General features: G+C 46.1%; 1 protein-coding gene across 1 annotated transcript in view; it reads left to right on the top strand.

Moving 5' to 3' along the window:
• The window catches only part of Gatb (glutamyl-tRNA amidotransferase subunit B), a 79,702-nt gene that overhangs the window by 51,035 nt on the left and 8,190 nt on the right, over window positions 1-20,477 (top strand). Inside the window, exons 10-11 of the mRNA XM_005337600.4 lie at window positions 7,043-7,176; window positions 16,056-16,134. Of these exons, the coding sequence (XP_005337657.2) occupies window positions 7,043-7,176; window positions 16,056-16,134 (213 nt within the window). The remainder of the gene's footprint in view (window positions 1-7,042; window positions 7,177-16,055; window positions 16,135-20,477) is intronic.

The following is a 20,477-nucleotide window of genomic DNA, read 5'->3' on the forward strand; positions in this document are numbered from 1 at the left end:
GCTTGCAGGATGGTCTTGCCTGATGCCTCATGTCATTCAGCCTGGCACATATAGGCACCTGGTAAGGTCCAGGTGTGTGCTGTCAGGGAACTGGCTGCGTGTGAAGTCAGTAGCTAGAAAGATGTGGCCTCATCTTGCTCAGCAGGTTTCATGGAGGAAGTATAGACGGAGCAGCCCAGGTGGGTTTCTTAAGGCCTACCCTTCGCCTGTCCCTCTTATCACATAAGCCTTCAGCGTGGCTGTGTCGTTTCGGTGCTTTCTGAGTAGCCCCCCAGGGAGAGGGTTAAAATACTGACAAAGGGACAGATATTCTTGATTGCAGCTCTAACCTCTGACTCTTAGGAGTTGGGAGGCTCTGCAAAGGTCAACAGAGCCAGTCCCCTCCTCAGCTGAAACGGGAGGATGACTTGCTTACCCCAAAGATACGCCAGTCTCCGTCACATCTAAAAAAACTAAATACAGTCAAGCAGACTCCCAAGAATATTCTGCCAGAGAGAGGAGATGAACACCAGCAGCACACAGACATGATGGATGGAGAGTTGTCCACCAGAGGCAGAATTTTAGAAAAATCCAGCCTAGCTCCAAAGGACAATGTGATTGCACACCCAAGATCAGTAACCTGGGCTGCCTGGGCTGCCGTGTGTGTGTGTGTGTGTGTGTGTGTGTGTGTGTGTGTGTGTGTGTGTGTGTGTGTATGTGTCTGTCTTTATATGCAGCCTCAAGATGCATCATCTTATTTGAACAACTTGATTTTCTCCAGCTGGTTCTTTCCCTTTGCAAGTCATAATGCTTTGTTTCTGACATCATAGAAAAGGTTAAGGTGTCTCCAAGGGACAAAGAAACAGAAAAGCTATCATGACCACAGTTGGTTATCAAATGGATTGTTTTTCAAGACTTTTACTTTAAGTCTCAAATAAGCTAGAAACAGCCTGGTTTGCTTTTGGATGAATTGCCCATGAAGCAATTGCCACGATAAATACCTGCGTATCCCTTATGTAGTACTGCTTTAAAGCTAATGGTTTACAGTAGTATCTGAAGCCATGTTGACTGATTTTAGACTACCCAGACTCACCAAGGTGCAAAGCAGTCACCTTCTAACTGCTGTTGAAGGAAAATCCATTTGGTCAACATTGCTGTGGCCATATTTTAGCTCCATGCAATTTTCAAAATTGATTTTATTCTTCATTTTATAAATTGCATCTGGAGCTTGCCAGCTTGAGGACGCGTTTGCAGTTACTCTCTGTACTAGAAAACTAACCAAAATTTTGTTCTGGTAAAGTTGAATAAAAAGAGGCATCTTCTGATTCTACCCCTGCAAAAACAGGTCTCCATTTCTTCCAAATTCAAGTGACAGGGGCCTTCAGAGGTGAGGATTCTCTGTGCTCTGTGCTATCGACCCCCTCAGCAACCCGCCTGTTGTGGACAAAGCAGAGGGGGCAGTGAAGTCCTGAGCCCCCTACCTTGGAGACCTGCAGGCAGTTCTGTCCCCAACCCATCCTGAAGCAGCATTTCTTAGTTATGGAATAATTTCTGATTCAGGACAAATAAAATATGCCACTTGAGGCTTCAGGCAGATCTTGAAGGAGATACACATATCTACATGGCCGGCGAGCTCCTTGCCAATTTTAATCTGCAGTCAGAAAGCTCCTGTTGGGCAACCCGAGTTCTCCCCCGCTGACTTGTTTACCCCAGATGACAGTGGTGGCTTTAGGCTCCTTGAAATGTGACTACAGCCAGAATTGCTTGTCTGACACCGTACTTCGAGGGTCCCATTCTTGCAGATGCAGTCTCGTAACTGTGCTGCGCTGCTGCCAGCCCTCACTGCTTTAATTTTTTGTATTGTGATGAGGCAGGAGAAATGCCTATTCCCAAATGGGCCTCCCTTTGACTTCTCTCCTAGAGCAAGTACCTCCCAAAGTGTAAATTCATTTCCACGTTGGCCTGAGTGTTCCCTGCACAGACTGGTGCACTGGGTTGAGTCAGGATTTGTGTACAACTCGGTTTTGCCAGAAACATGGCACAAGTGAAATTGTTGAGAGCTCTGCTCAGAGTGTAGGGTCTCCAGAGCTCCGCTGGAGAACACGGCCCAGGGCTGGGAGTCACAGGGACCAAAATAGGACTCTCCACCTCTAGTTTTGTGTCCTTGGGATGGCCCAGAGAACATGCCTTTGGTGTGGGTGGTCTGTTCAGAGCTTCTGCAGATTCTTGTAGTTTAAAAGCTGGAACACTGGTTCAGGATTCTTTTGGCTTTCTCCTGAGGGGGGACTGCCACGTGAGAATGCTGCTTTCTAGGCAGCCTCATGCCAGTTAACTCCCTTTGTTTTCCCCGCTGGAAAGGCCCGTCTCAGGGGTTATTCTGCTCACAGGAACCTCACTGAAAGATTATCACCGCCCCTGGAAAGGCTCATTCACATCACAGACCAGAGCCATTGCCACCTCCTCACCACCCCCAAAATAATTCCAGTCCTTCATCTCCTACAGCTTCAACCTTCAGACCTAGAACTATTGCTTTCTCGGCCCTTCTAACTTCATTTCCATCCCCAACTAGCAGTTGGTGTTATTTTCACCGCCATGTTTTACAGAGTTGGTGGGTTTGAGTTTAGTTTTTCTTATCTTGTAAGAAAAGCCAAATTCACAGGAATAAGGAGGGAAGGACAGAGCCCCCATGGATGTGTAGATGACAGGCCCCCGACTGTCATTACAATTTCTAAGCAGCTACTCAAGCCCTCAACCCCTGCCACACAGGGACTGGATGTAATTCCCGTTTGTGGCTCCACAAAATGCCACCTTATGACACATGAGAGCCTTGCCCAATTAAAACCACCAGCCTTCAGTCTGCAGAGGAGAACCTCCTGGACAGCCAGCCCCGCTTGCCACAGGGGTAACCTGCCCATTTAGGTACAAGCCTACCACCTGGGTTACCCTTATTAGAGGAACCAGAGTGCAGTAGATAAAATAGAGTATGCTTCACATCCGAATTCATGAGAAATCCGGGCATGTGTCTCATTGGGTCAGAAGGTACTTGAGAACTGAGCAGTGTCTAATTTCTCTGGTGCAGTGGCGTGGGGGACTTCTGGCCACCTTCCTGTCCTATGGAACCCTAGTGGCAGGGGCTGTAGGTTTGCCACTGTCTTCCTCCTTAGTATAGGAACTGGAGTGTGTCATTCCAGGTGGCCTAGGTGTACCTTGGCAAAGGCAAACAGTGAGTTTACCATTTTCTCTTTCCAATTTCTAGGCTAATTGCTGGGGGCCTCTGAAGCATCTTTCATAGGTTAATAACCTTTGAACATCTGGAAGATATCAAAATAATGGAAGGGTGGGGAAGCGCTCTCATTTGATGAGCTCATTGCCTCTCATCAAGCCTCGCGCTGATAGGGGCTCAGTCTCCGTCCCCAGGAAGGCATCGACTGTGTCCTCTTTGCTCAAAGGCAGTGTCACACAAGAACACAAACTGCAGAGGTTCAGATTCCTGGCTCTGCTGCTGTCTTGCTGTGTGGCCTCAAGTACATTAGTGCTTCGGTGTCCTCATGTACAGGAGAGTCCTGATAATCCTCAGCTCACAGGTTGTTGGAATTCACTTACAGGACAGGCCCCGACAATTGTTATCTTATAACTTCACCACCAGCAGCCGTCATTCGCAGCTGCCCACAGGGCTGACTACCAGGTGTCTAATAGGTACAGTAGTCTCCCCTTACCTGTGCTTTCAAGTTTTCAGGTAGCCACAGTCAACCATGGTTCAAAAGTAATTAAATGGAAAATTCCAGAAATAATTTGTATGTTATAAAAAACTTTTCACTACAGGGCTTGAGTTTTGGCTCAGTAGTAGAGCACTTGCCTTGCATGTATGAGTCACTGGATTCAATTCTCAGCTCTGGGTTTGATTCTCAGCACTGCATATAAATTAATAAAAAAATAAAGGTCCATTGACAACTAAAAAAAATTTTTAAAACTTTCATTACAGTATATTATTATAATAGTTTAATTTTATTATTAGTTATTGTTAGTCTTACTGGACCTAATTTATCAATTAGAACTTGTGTCACAGATATTTCTATGTGGGAGAATACAGGGCTTATTTAGTACCAACCAGGGTTCAGGAATCCACTGGGGAACATGGGACATATCCTCCCCATGGAGAAGGGGAACGCTATATTTAGTAAATGCTCTCGAGACCTTGATCAGCCAGCATCTCTAATCTAGGGTCCCTCGTAGGTGCCAAGACACTCCCTGTCACATAACCAGCTGTTTCCTCACTAGTATTTTCTGGGCTTCTTTTTCTTCTCTGAACCTGCCCCTAGGCAGCTGTCTCTATCAAGTTTCATTCTACTTATAAATATAGTCCAGCCTCATTTCTGGACTGTCATCGGGTTCACGGGGTGTGTGACTTAGAATGAGAATTGCAGTTGAGAAATCAGCCTTCATCCTATTCCAATTGGACAGTCATCTAACACTTTGTTATCTCTGAAGGTAGAATACAAAGGACAGCTTGGGGACAGATTGCTTCCCCTATGCAAGGGTAAACTGAGGCTCATTCCGAGGGCAAGCAGCGAAAGTGAGGTGATGTTCCACTTTGCCTCACCCCTGCATTGACCAGCTGACAGGTCCATTAGTAGGTGAGGGCTCCTGTTATCGCCTGAGAGGTTCACCTGACATTGACTCTGGATGTCATTGAATGCTTTGGGAAATTTGATTGAAATGTGGAAAAGATGCTTTCCAGTCACAGAGCTCGAGACTGCCTGGTATTATACATAAGACAAGACCGATTGTCCCTGCTGCGCTTCAGCAACCTCTGAGGAACAACTGGAGTCATGTGAACCAGGAGATTGACTCACTGGGTGGCTGAAGTTTCAGTTCTGTCCTGTGTAGGACAGATGAGGCTTATGGCTTCAGGGAAGGACACTGAAGGTCCTCTAGTGCAGTGACCTGTCTGCATTGCTCTTAATATGATTTTTATGTAAGGGAATTACCAGTCTGCTGTTTTTCAGAGAAAACCAGATGGTTGCACTGCCATGTTCACCAGGGACTTCGGAGATCTGTGCCAGGCTTATTAGCATTTGCCAGTCTCATCGAAGAACTAACACTAGGAAACCAGAATGCATGTGCGTTTTTCCCTGGAAAGCGGGCTTGGGCTCTGAAGAGCCAAAGCCAGCAGCCCGTGCGCAACTTTTATTGATCCATCATTCTCTGGACAGCTGCAGCACAGCGCAGCCTCCGACAGCCCCACTCCCTGTAGCAGATTTTCACGTCCACTTTAAATTGAGCACTGAAACCGCGTATCCCCCAGTGAAGTACAGTTCCAACTCAGAGAGGCTTCATCACAGCACTGACAAGAAAAGACAAACAGAAATCTGACTTGCCATGTTATCCATCCAATAAAAAAACCACCCAAGGGTAGAGGAGTAGATATTCATCACGCCCCAGCCGCTCAGCCAAGCCTGCAAGCTCGAGCGCAATATTTCTAGGTGGATTTCGGGAACCTTTCCTTAGCAAAGCAGAGTTCTCCTCCTAACGGCTCATTTCGCCAGCGGGCCTGCCTGTCTGAGTTCGAACAGAGAACTCTGCCCATTTGATTGGGGCCAGAAAGCAGTTTTCTCTCTCCCCAGTGATTTGCACACCATGGCAGAAGTTTGACTATTTCCCGGAAGCTGAGCTGCACTTCCTCTTCATGTTGCCTGAATTTGCCTTCATCTGCAGTCAAGCCTGGGCTGCCGAGGTGGCCTTTGCCCTGCTTTAGCATGAGCAGAATAATAGCTATTGGCTCGAAAGGAGATTCAAGAGACGATTATGGGATTATTCAGCAGGCCCGTCACCAGAGAATTTATCTGGTACAAAGGGCGCATACATTTTTTTTTTATTATGGAATTTCTATTTCAGCACTTGTGCCTGTGTGTATATATTGAAGTTTCTAGTATAACTAAACTTTGAGAGCACTTGTTAGTGTTTCTTGTTTCTTCTCGGTATCTTATTTTTCCAGAAAGTTCCTAGCTTAATGATGGGTTCCCCAAAAGGGGAGGAAGTGGAAGCTTTAGCTGCAGTATGAATGTTAAAAAAATAAAATATTTTAAGGAAAGTATAGTTTGATTTGGATTTTAGCAGGTAAGGGAAATCTGTTACTTAAAATGTGTTCCCTTTTACATTTGGAAATTTCAGCCTCCACCACATGAGTCGAGCATGTTTTTGTTTTTTATTTTAGGGGCAGTCTTAGCCAAATTTCTGAGTTGTGCCAAATCACTGAGCTGGAGGCCATTAGTATGAAACCTGATGAGTGCCCAGTCACTCTCATGCATAACTGTGGCGATTCCACTATTTAAAGGTGAATATAGGACATCTAAGAATGAGTGTGACATGGTGACAGCAGACCCTGATTCCATCCAGGCAGCTACAGTGGCCCAGCATTGACTTGGCTCTGTGTTAGAACAGCATGGCCCTAACTCATGCAGCTGACCGTCCAGAGGGGACTACGGTAAAGTCTTCATGAAGCAGCTCTCCATGTTCATTCAATCCTCTGGTGACTTCAAGGAGCACCGTGAGAGGCAGGGCCAGCGAGCCTCGCCTGCTCACAGGGCCTGGGAGCCAGCAGCTTCCTCCACTGGTTCTGCGTCTGGCCTGACTGGGTCATGTGCTCGTTCCTTCTTGATCTGCTCCATTTCCTACCTTCTTTTCTAGCAATCACTAAGACTCCTAACAGGAGACAGGCCTAGAAAGGAAAAAAGGCATTAAACATGTGGGCCCAGTTTGCAGCTCAAGGCTAGAGGCCACTGGGTACATGAGTGATGTGAAAGGACAGAAGAGTGTGTCCTAGTGTGTCCTTTACTGTCCTCTAGGCTCTTAAAACACACACGATCATTCCTTCAAGAAAATGCTGTCCGAATGCAGAGTGGCAGTAGTAGAAGTAGAATTCTTGCCGTTTACAGAAAACGATCAGAATTTTCTGGTGACATCTCAGCATTTAGCAAAGAAAGAGTGAATGTGTCAGATTTGCCTTAGAATGCTGATCTTTCATTTTGGGGAAGGCTTTATATAATTTTTTTTTTTTTAACAGAATGAAGTTGGCCTACTGGAGTTCTTCCAAAATGTGATAAAAGAAACTAGGGCAGAGCCAAAAAAGGTGGCTAGCTGGGTCCTCAACACTTTCCTGGGCTATTTAAAGCAACAGAACCTGACTGTCAGTGAGAGGTGAGTGAGATCTGGGGATTTCTTTTCTTCCTTTATCATGAACTCTGTCTAAAAATAGTTGAAATAGGGCAGGGTGAGTTTTTCCCCTTCCTCTTCTCCCTCAGGCTCTCCTGAAAAGACAACAAACATGGCCTGTATATTCTGAATTCTAAAAATAGTCTCTATCCCATCTGAAAATTCATCTGTTTGTTCAGTTCTCCTGACTGTGCACCATGTCCTTTGTACTGTGCTAGGGACTGGGCTGGTGGCCTGCAGATGAAAGATGAGGAGTTTGCACACTTGCAGGGGATACAGACCTGTAAGAAAACAGTCACCTCAATGTGATCCTGTTACTCCAGAGGCAAATGTGGGGTGCTGTGACTGCTAATAACAAGGCCCTGCGTGGGGGCTGCAGAATCATCCAGGGCTTCCCCCAGGTGACACTTGAGCCAGCCCTGAAGAACTAGTGGGAGTTGCCGGGTGGCGGGAGGGACAGAAGCACTGAACCAAGAAAGCAGTAGCACCATGCTCAGAGGCAGTGGCCATGTACACTCAGAAACAAGACTACAGAGTGCCCAGGCAGTCAGGCCAGAACGGGGACAAAGCTGGAGAGACAACCACAGGCCACCTGGGCCCTAGGGTTACAAACCCACTTGAGCCTCACATTGGGGGAGTATGGTGTACATCAGTAAGCTCATCTGCTGTAACAAAACACTCCAGACTAGGTGGCTTAAATATATTTGTTTCCCACAGTTCTGGAGGTTGGCAGGTCCAAGATTAGGTGTTGTGGGTGGAGAGAGAAAACTCTGGGTCTCTTCTTACAAGGACAATAATTCCATCTTGGAGGCCTCACCTTCATGACCTCATCTAACCCTAATCACCTCCCAGAGGTATACCTCCTAATACCATCACATGGGAAGGTTAGGGTTTTTATATCTATATCTATATCTGTATGTATGTATGGGGGGAGAGGGCATAATCCAGCAGAGTAGAAGAACAGACTAGAGGCAGAAAGACCAGTTGGAAACATCCAGGCCTGAGCCAGGGTGGAGATGGCCCAGCTAAAGTGAGGGGACTGAGCTGGAAGCAGTCCCCCCACACAGGGTCACACCTACATTCCTTGCTTGGCCACTTGAGGTAAAATGGATGACAGTCTTTCCCACTCTTGGTAGAGACAAGGAAAAGGAGTAAGTTCAGAGGGAAGGGCTAGAGGACACCATGATGCACGTGGACATGCCAAGTTTGAGCTGCCTGCAGGACAGACACCCCAGTGGGAGTCAGCGTGTGTGTGGATCACGGCTGATGCGACGTCTGAGAGGGATAAATTTGTGAGTGCTCACTTCTTCACTGTTCAGCACATGTTTGCTGGACTCTGCCTTGTGCACAGTCCCCAGGCAGATGCGGGCCCTGGCCTCGGAGAGCTGACAGTTCAGGACCTGGCGACCATGAAGCAGCAGGCGGTGCTCTGCGAGGGGAAGGAGATCCCGGCTCCGCCGAGACCTGAGTGAAGGGTAGCGGGGGAGCCGCGGGTCAGAGTTCTGGTCATGGGGACCAGCACGGGTGAGCATCGCGAGGCGAGTCTGGGGTGGCTCCCCAGGAGAGGTGGTTAGTGCAGGGGAGGTGGACGACACTTACAGCACATAAATGGGCAGAGGACAGCCACCAGGGAGGCTGCGGCATGCTGGGGCGGCCGAGGAGGGAACCTGAGGCTCTGCGGCCTTAGCTGATAAGAACGGCCCAAGGGAAAGGAAACTGAGACAAATGGCAGAGAGGTAGAAGGAGAACCAGGGAGAGTTGGTGAGCTGCCCATTTCAAGAAGGAGAAATATAGCGTCAGGTTCGAACCCAGGGAGTACAGGAGAGTTCCTTAGGCAAATGGCCCTGCAGGGTCCTGGGGAGGTGGCGTGCAGGCCAGGAGGGTGACGACACCTCAGGGGCATCCCAGGGCCATGGAGAAGTAGAAGGAAGACAGACTCACGTTGACACGTGATTCCACAAAGTCATCTGGGCACAGAGGCTGGCCGCACAGGCCATGTGCAGTCTCCTGCTGTCCGGTACGTGCCCACGTAGTGGGGCCAGTCACCTCCTGACCCGGCTCCTTGCCAGCCTGACATGGATGAGTTCGCTCTGCCCCTCCGTGTCGTTCTGTGAAACCAACTCTGATGGGGCCTGCCTCGGAGGATTTTGTGAGGAGAGTGCAGTCTCTGGCCTCAGTTCCCTTACTTTCTTCGCCTTGTTGACGACAGTCTGCTGAACTCCATGGCACCCGTGGTCTTTCATCCCCATCCTCCCAGGTGTGACCTCTCCACTCAGAAATGCCACTCTACCCTGACAATACGATGGCCACTCAGGCAAGGCAGGATCCATCCAGAATTTATGGAGGAGACACAGCTGTACCAGAGCCTTAAAGGACGGGTAGGGTTTAATGAGCCAGGGGCCCGAGTGATGCCTGTGGGAGCCAAGGTGTGGGAATGGCAGGGAACTAGCATGAGTAGAACGGAGAAGAGCAGAGGACAGAAGACAGCCAAAAAGAGAGAGAGAGAGAGAGAGAGAGAGAGAGAGAGAGTGTGTGTGTGTGTGTGTGTGTGTGTGTGTGTGTGTGTAGTTATACAGGCCCCAGCCCAGTCCCACCCCAAGTCACTGTCGTTCTCCTGAAGAGGCCTAGACTTCTGTGTTTGAAATCTAGGCAGAGTAGGTCACTTCCTGTTTCACATCTACACAGCAAGATGGGACAGAGAGGAGGGAGACTCACACTGTCCCGAGAACCCAGGAAGGCCCCAGGCAGGCGAGGGGCTTGCGTGTACAGAGCAGGTATAAATCCCTCGGCTCTGGAGTCATGGCTGCCATATTGGGTGTAACTCTTGGAGCTGCTGAATTTTAGTCTGGGAGAAATCTTTGGTAGCAGATTAGGAAACAGAGGCCCTAAGAGATAAGGTGACTTCCCTTGGATACATGCATCAGTTTCTTTATATGTCGATCTGCTGAACAACCAGTGGCTTCTAAAGGAACTGGAGGATGAATTGTTGAGTCATTTGTTGGGTAATTTGGAGCCCTGGTTCTGTCTAAATAAACATCACAGTCATTCACACCATGTGAGGAGGAGCTGGAACCAGTGGTAGCCGCTCTGTTTCCGCACAGTTCAAATAACCTTTAGCCGACTGGGTCTGTCTTCTGTTGTTAATGGCACGATACCACAGACTTGGCTCATGGTTCTGGTCCAAGATTAAGTGGCTGCATCAGTGATGGCCTTACTGGCAGATCCTGAAGCCATGTAGGATACCACATGGCAACAGACGAGCACAAGAAACATCAGACCTATTAATCCATCAGGAAAGCAGAGCCCTGATCACCCTCCCCTTAGTATCCCTTGATAGACATTAAATTTCAACCCAAGTTTCAGAAGGGACAGTTCATATTCAAGCCACAGACACAGAATGTACCAACCTAACCCTGGAGCAAACATTAATTAATGAACAGCCTTGGCCACTAGGACTTATGTTACCAAAACTTAGAGGGGCAGTAGCTAGCTACTATGTCCTACTGACACCCCATCAGGGAACATTCTAGCAATCAAATTTATAGATGCTGATTGTGCAAATTTGCTTTCTTCATATCAAAAGACTGGCATATAAAGAATCCAGTCTTCTCTGAACTTTCTGATTGTTTTCCAGTATGTTACTTTGGGAGGTTATTTAAATTAATAAGAAATTTCAAATTGTTAATAGGTTTGCTTTAGTTAAGAAAGTGGAACGGGGACTGGGGTTGTGGCTCAGGGGTAGGGCAATAGCCTACCATCTGTGAGGAACTGGGCTCTATCCTCAGCACTACATAAAAATTAAAAATAAAGATATGTGTCCATCTATAACTAAAAAACAAATATTAAAAAAGAAAGTAGAACTATAGTTAAGAAAATGGAAATTGCATATTGCCTAAGTGTGCTGTAGTAAAATCAGGCCAGTGCAGCTGTCTGGCTGTCCAGGTCAGGGGAGTGTCCCAAACTTCAGGTCTAAGTGGGCATGAGTCCTAAGCACTGGGAAAGCGGGGAGGCTTTTGAGCTGAGTAGGGAGTGGTGATGCCAGGAGGTTTAGTCCAGCAGTGTCATGTGGGATGGCTTCCAAGAATGGGCCACAGCCACTGGAAGCATGTTAGATCATTGGGGCTACTGTCACAACACTGTCAAAAATGACAGTTTGGGGAATGCAGGAGGCGGCACGGCTGTAGTTAATGTTTTGAAGGATCACTGGGACTTGTCAGTATTGGGCTAAACTTTCAGGGAGTGGGCAGTGAGCTAAGCAAAAATGGCATGGCCATCTGCACCAGGTAACCAGAGGCAGGGCACTGCCATCATTTGAGACCCAGAGGGTGCTGGTCAGTGCAGGCTGGCTGGCGAGTCTGTTTTCACGCAGCCTGTGAATAAGAATGGATTTTTTACCTTCTTTAAAAAGGGGGTAGGGCTGGGGTGAGGCTCCATGGTGCATGTGTATTTAGCATGCTGGAGGCCCTGGGTTTAATCTCCAACACAAACACACACACACACACCACGAAAAAAAAAAGGAAGGAAGGAGAATGTGTGTGGCCCACAGATCCTCAAATATTTGCCATCTCGCTTTTTCCAGAAGTTTGCCACCTGGTTTAAAACACACAGTTTGGGTGAGCATGGGACCTCACGGGAGGCAGGTACAGCAGCAGCAGCATCCCTGGGAACAGATGCGCTTCCCCTTTGCAGACTGAGGGAAGGCCAGGGACCCAGGAAGAGGACCTGGAGAGGAGAGGGGGGTGGACAGACAGCTGAGGGAGGAGCAGAGGGAGGCCTGGAAGAAGCCTGCTCACAGGGGCTGAGTTTGGGTTGGGGCAGCAGAAGGGAAGGCTGGGGTTTGGCAGCAAGTGAGTGGATGGTTTCTGAGCGGAGCTGCTCAGCAGGCTGAGGTGGACCCCAGTTGACACATGCTTCTGAGGGCACAGAGTAACCACCAAGGCTAGATCGTTATTGGCCAAAATAAGGTAAGAAACCCAGCAGCTCTAGTTGTTTGTGGGCATTTTCAAGATAGGAGAGGTCTGAGCATTTGTGAAGGGTGAGATTAAAGCCACAGGATGGAGAAAGTGCACCTCCCAGGAGGAATCCAAATTGTAGGCATGTGGCAGGCGATGGGGTGGAGAGCATGGGGGAAGGGGCACTAGGGGCCACTGGCCTTGCATCAGCTGACCTCCCTAGGAAGTGGGAGGTGGGGTGTGTGCAGGGAAGAGGGTGGGCAGGAGACCGTCTGGAGCAGTTGCTGGGTGTGTGGGCACAGGCAGGGCACTGGGGTGCCAGTAGGGTGAACAGCAGCCTCAGTGAGCAGCACACTCCAAGCCCAGCATCTTCCTGCAGCAGCTTCTTGAGTCCCATTTCAACAGAAGCAGAGAAGGGGGGACTCGGGCAGATCAGCTTGGGATCGAGATGGATAGCCATTTCACTGGGGTGGGCCCTGGCTGAGAAGTGGCAGGGTGTCTGCTCTCAGAATCCAAGCTGGACATGAAGTTGAGACCTTAGAAGAACTCAGGGGAATGGGTGAGATTGGAAGGTTTGAAAGATCCCGTGTCAAGGGGGAAGACAGTCTGCACAGAGCCTCCACTTCCCACATCGGAGCTTCCCCAGTGGAGACAGTCACTGTCCGGAAGCCAGTATTAGATCTGACAGCAGCAAATTAGTAGCTTCTCTTTCTGCTGCCATTGGCTTTGAAATATGATGGTCTGTTTAGTTACCTGGGGAGGGGGGTCTTTCAGGCTTGGTGTGATGGGTACCAATGTTTGTCATCCCCTCATTCTAGTTATGCACTGGCGTACCTGGAATTAGTATAGGAAGCCTTCCATATGTGAGGGTTCAACCAACTGCAGATCAAAAATATTTTGGAAGAAAATTGCATCTCTACTGAACACATACAGACTTTTTTTCTTATCATTATTCCCCAAACAATATAGAAACTATTTACGTAGCATTTGCATTGTATTAGCTATACCTAATCTAGAGATGATTCAAAGTATATGGGAAGATGTGCATAGCTTCTGTGCAGACTGTAACGTTAATATAAGGGACCTGAGTGTCTGCGAATGTTAGTATCCTTGGGATGGGGGTGGGGATGGTGATCCTGAAACCGACCACCTCAGATACCCTATTGGCAGGAGGAATCCTGTGACAAAAATATTATTGACCTACTATGTGTTGAGCATTATGGAACAAAAAGATAATTGGAAAATCCCACGTGCTTTTACATCAGTGGAGAGATTTATAGTGTAAATTTATAACATAACAAATTGAGGTCACTAGATGAATTTCTCTAAGTATTTTCAGTGATTTTGTGTTCTTTTTCTTCCCATTGCTAACATTTCTGTGTGCTCAGAATTCCTGTGTGGAAATCCTACCCCCTGTGGTGGTGGTATTAGGAAGTAGGGTGAATAAGTGACGTTAGTGCCCTTATAAAATAAGCCCCAGAGAGCTGCCCTGGATGCCTGTGAGGACACTCCTGAAGAGGGACTTCACAAGACACCACCTGCTGGTGCCCTGATCTCTAGCATCCCTGCCTCCAGAACTGTGAGAAAGAAATCTATTGTTTATAAGCCACCAGGCAATGGCATTGTTATATCAGCCCCGATGAACTGAGATAATTAACCCATGTGGGGGTAGAGACCCTGTATTTTGCATGCTCTAGAAACCTCAGCCCTTATTGCGGGTCCAGGCACAGTCTCCACTATAAGATAATTGGCTGTTGTATTTTCTAGGATTGCAGAACATGCAAGCAACCCACATTTTTAGAGAAACCTGATTCCTTTCTACTTGTCAGTAAGATGGGCGGTTGGAAAAGGATAGTGATTTATTTCACAGCCCTCTGCCCCTCTTTCTTTTGAGATTTAATCAGCATGGTTCACAGATGTTCCAAACACTAATTTAGGAACACCAGACACTTTCCAAACCTAATTTCCACTTGAAATTACCCTTTATTCATACTTTGGAATGAACAAGCACTTCAGGGATGATGGGCTGACTCGGTGTGTTAGCTGATTTGAATGAACAACCATAAAGGTTCCCCTGAATCTGGGTCTGAGACCCATAAGCCACTCCTGGTTAAGTTGCACTTTACTGGGCTGGAGTTCATGGAAACTGGCATAGGAGCCGAACTCTGGTTCCCTATGTAAGAGCCACAAAGAAATGAACTGTGAATGGTGGAGACCAGGACTTTCTTGGACTATTCCCTGAGGACCTTAAAAGAGCACACTATACGGATACGGCCACATCAATGATTATAGCAGCACAATTCACAATAGCTAGACTGTGGAACCAACCTAGATGCCCTTCAATAGATGAGTGGATAAAAAAATTGTGGCAGCTATACACAATGGAGTATTATGCAGCACTAAGAAACGACAAAATCATAGAATTTGCTGGGAAATGGATGGCATTAGAGCAGATTATGCTAAGTGAAGCTAGCCAAGCCCTAAAAAACAAATGTCAAATGTCTTCTTTGATATAAAGAGAGCCACTAAGAATAGAACAGGAAGGAAGAGCATGAGGAAAAGACTACCAGTAAACTAAGACGAATGGGGGGAGAGAAAGGAAGAGAGAAGGGAAAATATATGGAAATGGTAGGAGACCTTCAGTGATACACAAAATTATAAGAGGTTATGAGGGGCAAGGGGGTGGGGGGAAAAAAGGGGAGAGAATTGAACAACAGCAGAGGAGGTAGAGAGGGAAGATGGGAGGGGAGGGGAGGGGAGGGGGGATAGTAGGGGATAGGAAAGGTAGCAGAATACAACAGTCACTAATCTGCCATTATGTAAAAATGTGAGTATGTAACAGAAGTGAGTCTGTATTATGTATTTGGGGAGTTCAAAACCCAATTGAGTCGAATGTATGAAAGATGATATGTCTTGAGCTCTGTAATGTTTTGAACAATCAATAAAAAAAAAAAAAAGAAAAAAAAATCAATTAAAAAAAAATAGGTAAATTTTCAAGTGGCACGTACCTTTCAGAAGCTGTGACTTACGGACATGTTTGTGTGCTGTTTTTAAGTCATTCCTCTTGTTTTAAACTAGTCCCCTAATGACCTCAGATAGACGGCATTTCATTAGCCTAGTTGCTGCATATGCCTTAAAGTAGAAAACCAGAGATTTGTAAAGGAGGCTGTGATTCAGTCTCATCTTTTCAGTCGTCTTGACACACCCCTTCACCCTACCCCAAGTGTGAGTTAATGACACGTTACAGTGTTTCCTTTCCCCCTGACCTTTTGTATCATGGCACCTTGGCAAATAAGTTACATCACAGAAGTGTAGATATAATGGACTTGGGGCCCTTCTGTGTCCAGAAAGCTGTTGTGAATCTGCAGAAGAGAACAGATTATACCGAGGGCCCGTGAGGACAGGTAGAGCCGGGGCTGGGAGACATTGTGTTCCCCTACAGAAAATCTCTCACAATTATAAGGAATTTATATTTGCATAGAAACAACACAGAAAAGTGGCTTTGTTAGCTGTTTTGTTTGAAGTAATTTTTAGGCCGATCTTTCCGTTGAAAATATTTAATTACTGGATTTTTTCCCCCTTTCTCTTTGTGGTTCATGAATTTGCAGCCACCTCCTTTTTTTTGACTAATTGCACTGAGCAGTTGTCTGTTGCTACAGCTTCTGCCAAACAGCTGTTATTGTTGGGTGGTAAAATAAGCAGAAAAAAACAAAACCAGTCACAAAAATTTGTTATATCCTAAAGTACAAAATAAATAAGTAAAATAAAATAGAGCCCAATTGGCCTGTTATTTTCATTCCGGGGTGTGGCTATGATTATTTAAACGTGTAAGATCGAGCAGTTTGGATCCTGAATACCCTGACAGTGTGAAATGTGAACTTTCTTTCTCGTTCTCTTCTTGGGGCCGCCTAGTCCCGTGACACCCTCTGCGCTCGCTGAGCTTCTCGACCTTCTGGAGAGGAAAGCCATTTCTTCATCCGTTGCTAAGCAGGTATGTCCACACTTCTGAAGTTTCTCACTGCTCCACTATCCCAGTAAATGTTTTCTGTGAAATCCAGATGCTGTTACTAAGTAGATTTCATAGTGAAAATATTAAAGGCTCGTCATGTCAGTGGAGGCTGAAAGGTAGAGGGATGTGGATTAGCCTCCATGTACGACACTCGCAGTTTGCTCCTCGTCTTTGCTCTTTGGGGGAAAGAGTTATTGCTTGGCCTTGCCCTGAATGTCTCCCTCAAATGTTTGTGTACTTAAAAGGCTGGGGCCCTACAGCTCATGGGGGTTGCCAGAGCACGGCCTCCCCAGAGCCAAAGGCAGCCTCGGCTCGGCCTCCAGCCTGCCTGGTCTTCTCAGGTCCTCTCAGCCTCACAAGTCTTAAGCTGCCTCTGGTCTGCTGCCTGGTAGCCCTCGAGAGTCAGTGCTCAGCAAGGAGGGTGGGGTCCAACTGCCACACATTTGGTAGATGAAATTTTACACATGTGCCTAGGGTGAAAACTCAGGAAAATAGCTTCATGTAAGGTGGTTTTCTGCCTCATCTCCACCTTCACCTATCAGCAGGAGGTGTGTGAGTGATTCCTAGAATTCAGAAAACTACAAATAAGTGCCCAGAAAGATAAAGAACTTCTAGGCAGCTGCCTCATCTCAACTTCAGAGATCGCAGCTGTCAATGCTTCAGCCAAAATCCTAATGTTATTTTAATGGTGCCTTTTGCATTTAATATTTATACGCACTGACAGTAGTGGCAGGTTACAAAGTGAGGCTTTGGGGAAGCGGCTGCTTTGGGCTAATTATGAGGCACCATGGAGCATACAGCAGGCTCTCTGCTGTGCAGCTGGAGACAGGAGCTGATAAAGGCTCTGTTAAGCCACCTCGAGTGAGCCTGTCAACTACAGGGACCCACCATTTAGGAAAGGCTTTTGGTTGCACGGATGTCAGAGGAATACAAATGTTTATGACAATGCTCAGCAGTTGTAGAAAGATTACATGGCCTGAGGGTAGGAAAAAACTGTGTGTGTGTGTGTGTGTGTGTGTGTGTGTGTGTGTGTGTGTTCATAAGAGCACATGAATTATTGTATCTGAAATGAAGGAGAAAAATATCTTCCTTTCTCCTTCCTGCCCATCCTGCTCCACAAAAAAAGAAAAGAAAACAAAAACCTAGGGCAGTGCCTGAGATGTTCCAGTGGGGAGAAATGGAAAATGCTGGAAGGTGTTGACAGCTGGGTTCAAATGTAGATAGAGACAGGCTTGCATTTTATCCACTTCAGAAATGTTTAAAGAAATCTTGGCTGCTTCTGTGGGGCAATCAAACCCAAATAAAAACCTGTAAGAAAGGTGCTTAGTGTGTGCTACATAAATAAATAAGGGATTCTCCCTTATATGTCATGGCTTTATCTTTTCATTTTCTACTTTTTGTTTTCTGTTTTTAAGGAGCTCATTAAATTTCAGGGGGGAAATAATGTATTTTGATTATAAGGAATTTAAGTAATGCAGAAAATATAAGATTCTCAAATTCCACTGCCATTACCTACCATTAATATTGGTGAATATCCTTCCAGGCCCCTCCCCTGCATATAAACAGGGAGGGAGAGAGGGAAGAAGGGAGAGAGGGCAGACAGCTGAAGTTAGATAATGACTTCCAAAAATTAGAGTTGATAGTGCGTTTTAAGTTTTTTAAATTATTAAGCATACAGGTCGTAGGTATTTTTAACTTATGAAGCTTTTTATTTTTTCTTAACACACATTAACTACACATATTAATGGAATCTAGGTGCTATTTCCATACTGCACCAGTCATTTCTAACCACACTTCTGGCACCCCGCCCCCAGCACCTTCCCAGTCCCTTGGAAAGCCTCCCTCTGTATCAGAAGTGGGACGGCTGGGCCACGTGGCAGATCTGTGTTTGGTCCTATGAGGCTTCCATACTGTTTCCCACATGGCTGTGCTGGTTCACACTCCCATCAGCAGAGGATGAGAGTGCCTTTTGTCCCACGTCCTCACCACTATTCGTTGTGTTTTGGTTTTTGTTCGTTTTTTTTTTTTAATTTTCTTTCTTTTTTGTTGTTTTTTTATAATAGCCATTCTATCTGGAATAAGGTGGTTTTCATTGTAGTTTTGATTTCTATTTCCTTGATGGCTAATGATACTGAGTATTTTTAAGTATTTTTATTGGCCATTTGTATTTCATCTTTTGAAAAGTGTTTGTTGAGATCATTAGCCCATTTTTAAATTGGATTTCTTCTTTTTTTATGAAGTTTTCTGAGTTCTTTACATATGCTGGATAGTGCCATTTGTCAAATGAATAACTGGCAGGTATTTTTTTCCTATTCTGCAGCTTCCCTCACTCTCTTGCTATTTCTGTGGCTCCACAGAAACTTTTTAATTTGATGTAACCCTATTGACTTTTTTGCTTTCTTCCTGTGCTTTTAGGATTCTGTGCAGAAAACCAATTTCAGAACCAATGATGACTCCCCTATGTTTTCTTCTAGTAGTTCCATAGTTTCTAGTCTTCCACTTAGATCCTTACCCATTTCAAGTTGATTTGTGTACAGGGTAAGGGAGCAGGTTCAGGTTTCATGTGAATATCCACTTTTTCCCAGCACCGTTTGTTCAAGAGGCTGTCCTCTCTCCAGTAAGTCGGTGGTGCCTTTGGTGAGCTTCAGTGGCTCTGGATGGGTGGGTCTACTGTGGCATCTCTGTTCTGTCACATTGCTCTGTGGGTCTGCTTTTATGCCAATCTCATACTTTCGTTTTGGTTACTGTGGCTCTGGAGTACGTCTTGAGGTCAGGTACTGCGCTTCTTCCAACTTTTTTCTTTTTCCTAAGATGGCTTTGACTACTCAAGGTCTTTTGTGCTTTCATATGATTTCTTCGATTGGCTTTTCTAATTTTTATGGTTTGGATCTTAAATGTCCCCCAGTGGCTTATGTGTTGGTCCCCAGCTGATGGCACTATTGAGAGGTGTTAGAACCTTTAGGAGGTGGGAGTAAGGGGGAGCTAGTGAAAGGGAATCCAGTCAGTGGGAACAAGCTCTTGAAAGGGATATTGGGACCCCCAGCCCTTTCCTTTCGCTCTCTTTACTTCCCCGCACCATGAAGTGAGCAGCTCTGCTCCAGCACACACTCCTCACCATGATGTTCTGACGCACCACAGGCCCCCAAACACCGGACTGAACCAACCATGGACTGAAACCCTAAAACAGGAGCCAAGGTAAATCTTTCGTCCTTTTTTTTCTCCATCATTTTGTCCCAGTAACGAAGCTAACACATTTGTTCTATGAAGAGTGCCAGGTATTTTGATGGGAAGTGCCACGTGGGAATGTGAACATTTTAACAATATTAGTTCTTCCAGTCCATGAACATGGCTCTTTTCATCTTTTAATATCTTCAGTTTCTTTCATCACTGTTTTATCATTTCCATTGTAGTAGCCTCTCACTTTTTTCGAGGCTCATTCCATGGTCAACTCTGGGCCAAGGTGAGGTAGAATGTCATGGCAGAAGAGTGTGCTGGAGGAAAGACACAGCACCAGGAAGCAGAGAGAGCTCCATTCACCAGGGACGAAATATAAACTCCAAAGGCATGCCCCAGTGACCTACTCCTCCAGCCATACCTTACCTGCCTACAGGTGCCATCCAGTTAACCCAGAGAGCTGAATCAATCCACTGATTAGGTTAAACTCCATAACCCATGAACTTTTGGGGAAACCTCATTGATAAGCCATAGTACTTGGAATATCATTTTGTATCCTTTCACTTTCAGTCTGTGTATCTTTACTTGTGAGGTTCGTGCAGGCAGCACATCGTTGGTCTTGTTTTTCTAAATGCCTTCAGCCAGTCTATATCTTTTAATTAGAGAACTTAATCCATTTGCCTTCAAAGTTATTATCGGAACGAACAGACATGTCTGTCATTTCGTTTGTTTTCCTCTCGTTTTAAAGATTCTTTTTTTCTTCTTATTGATCTTTGTGGTTTGATGTTTGACTGTATTAATAATGTTTGCTTCTTTTCCATTTCTCTTTTATGTATCCACTCTTCTAGGGGGACTTTTACATTCTCCTTTTTTATTCTAGTAGTTATCTTTCACTTCTGGATGTGGGACTCCTATAAGCAGCTTTTGTAAGGTTGGCCTGGTGGTTGTGAATTCTCTCAGCTTTTACTTATTTTGGAAGGTCTTCTTCCCCCACCTCCCCCTCATTTTTGAAGGATAGCCTTTCTGGGTATGATTGTTTTCTTACAGGATTGAAATACTTCATTTATTCCCTCTTGGCTTCTATGGTTTCTGCTGGGAGATCATGTGTAATGGGGCTGCCCTCAAATATGACTCAACCCTTTTCACTTGCA

Source organism: Ictidomys tridecemlineatus, chromosome 9 (assembly GCF_052094955.1).
Source record: "Ictidomys tridecemlineatus isolate mIctTri1 chromosome 9, mIctTri1.hap1, whole genome shotgun sequence".
Classification (NCBI taxonomy): Eukaryota; Metazoa; Chordata; class Mammalia; order Rodentia; family Sciuridae; genus Ictidomys; species Ictidomys tridecemlineatus.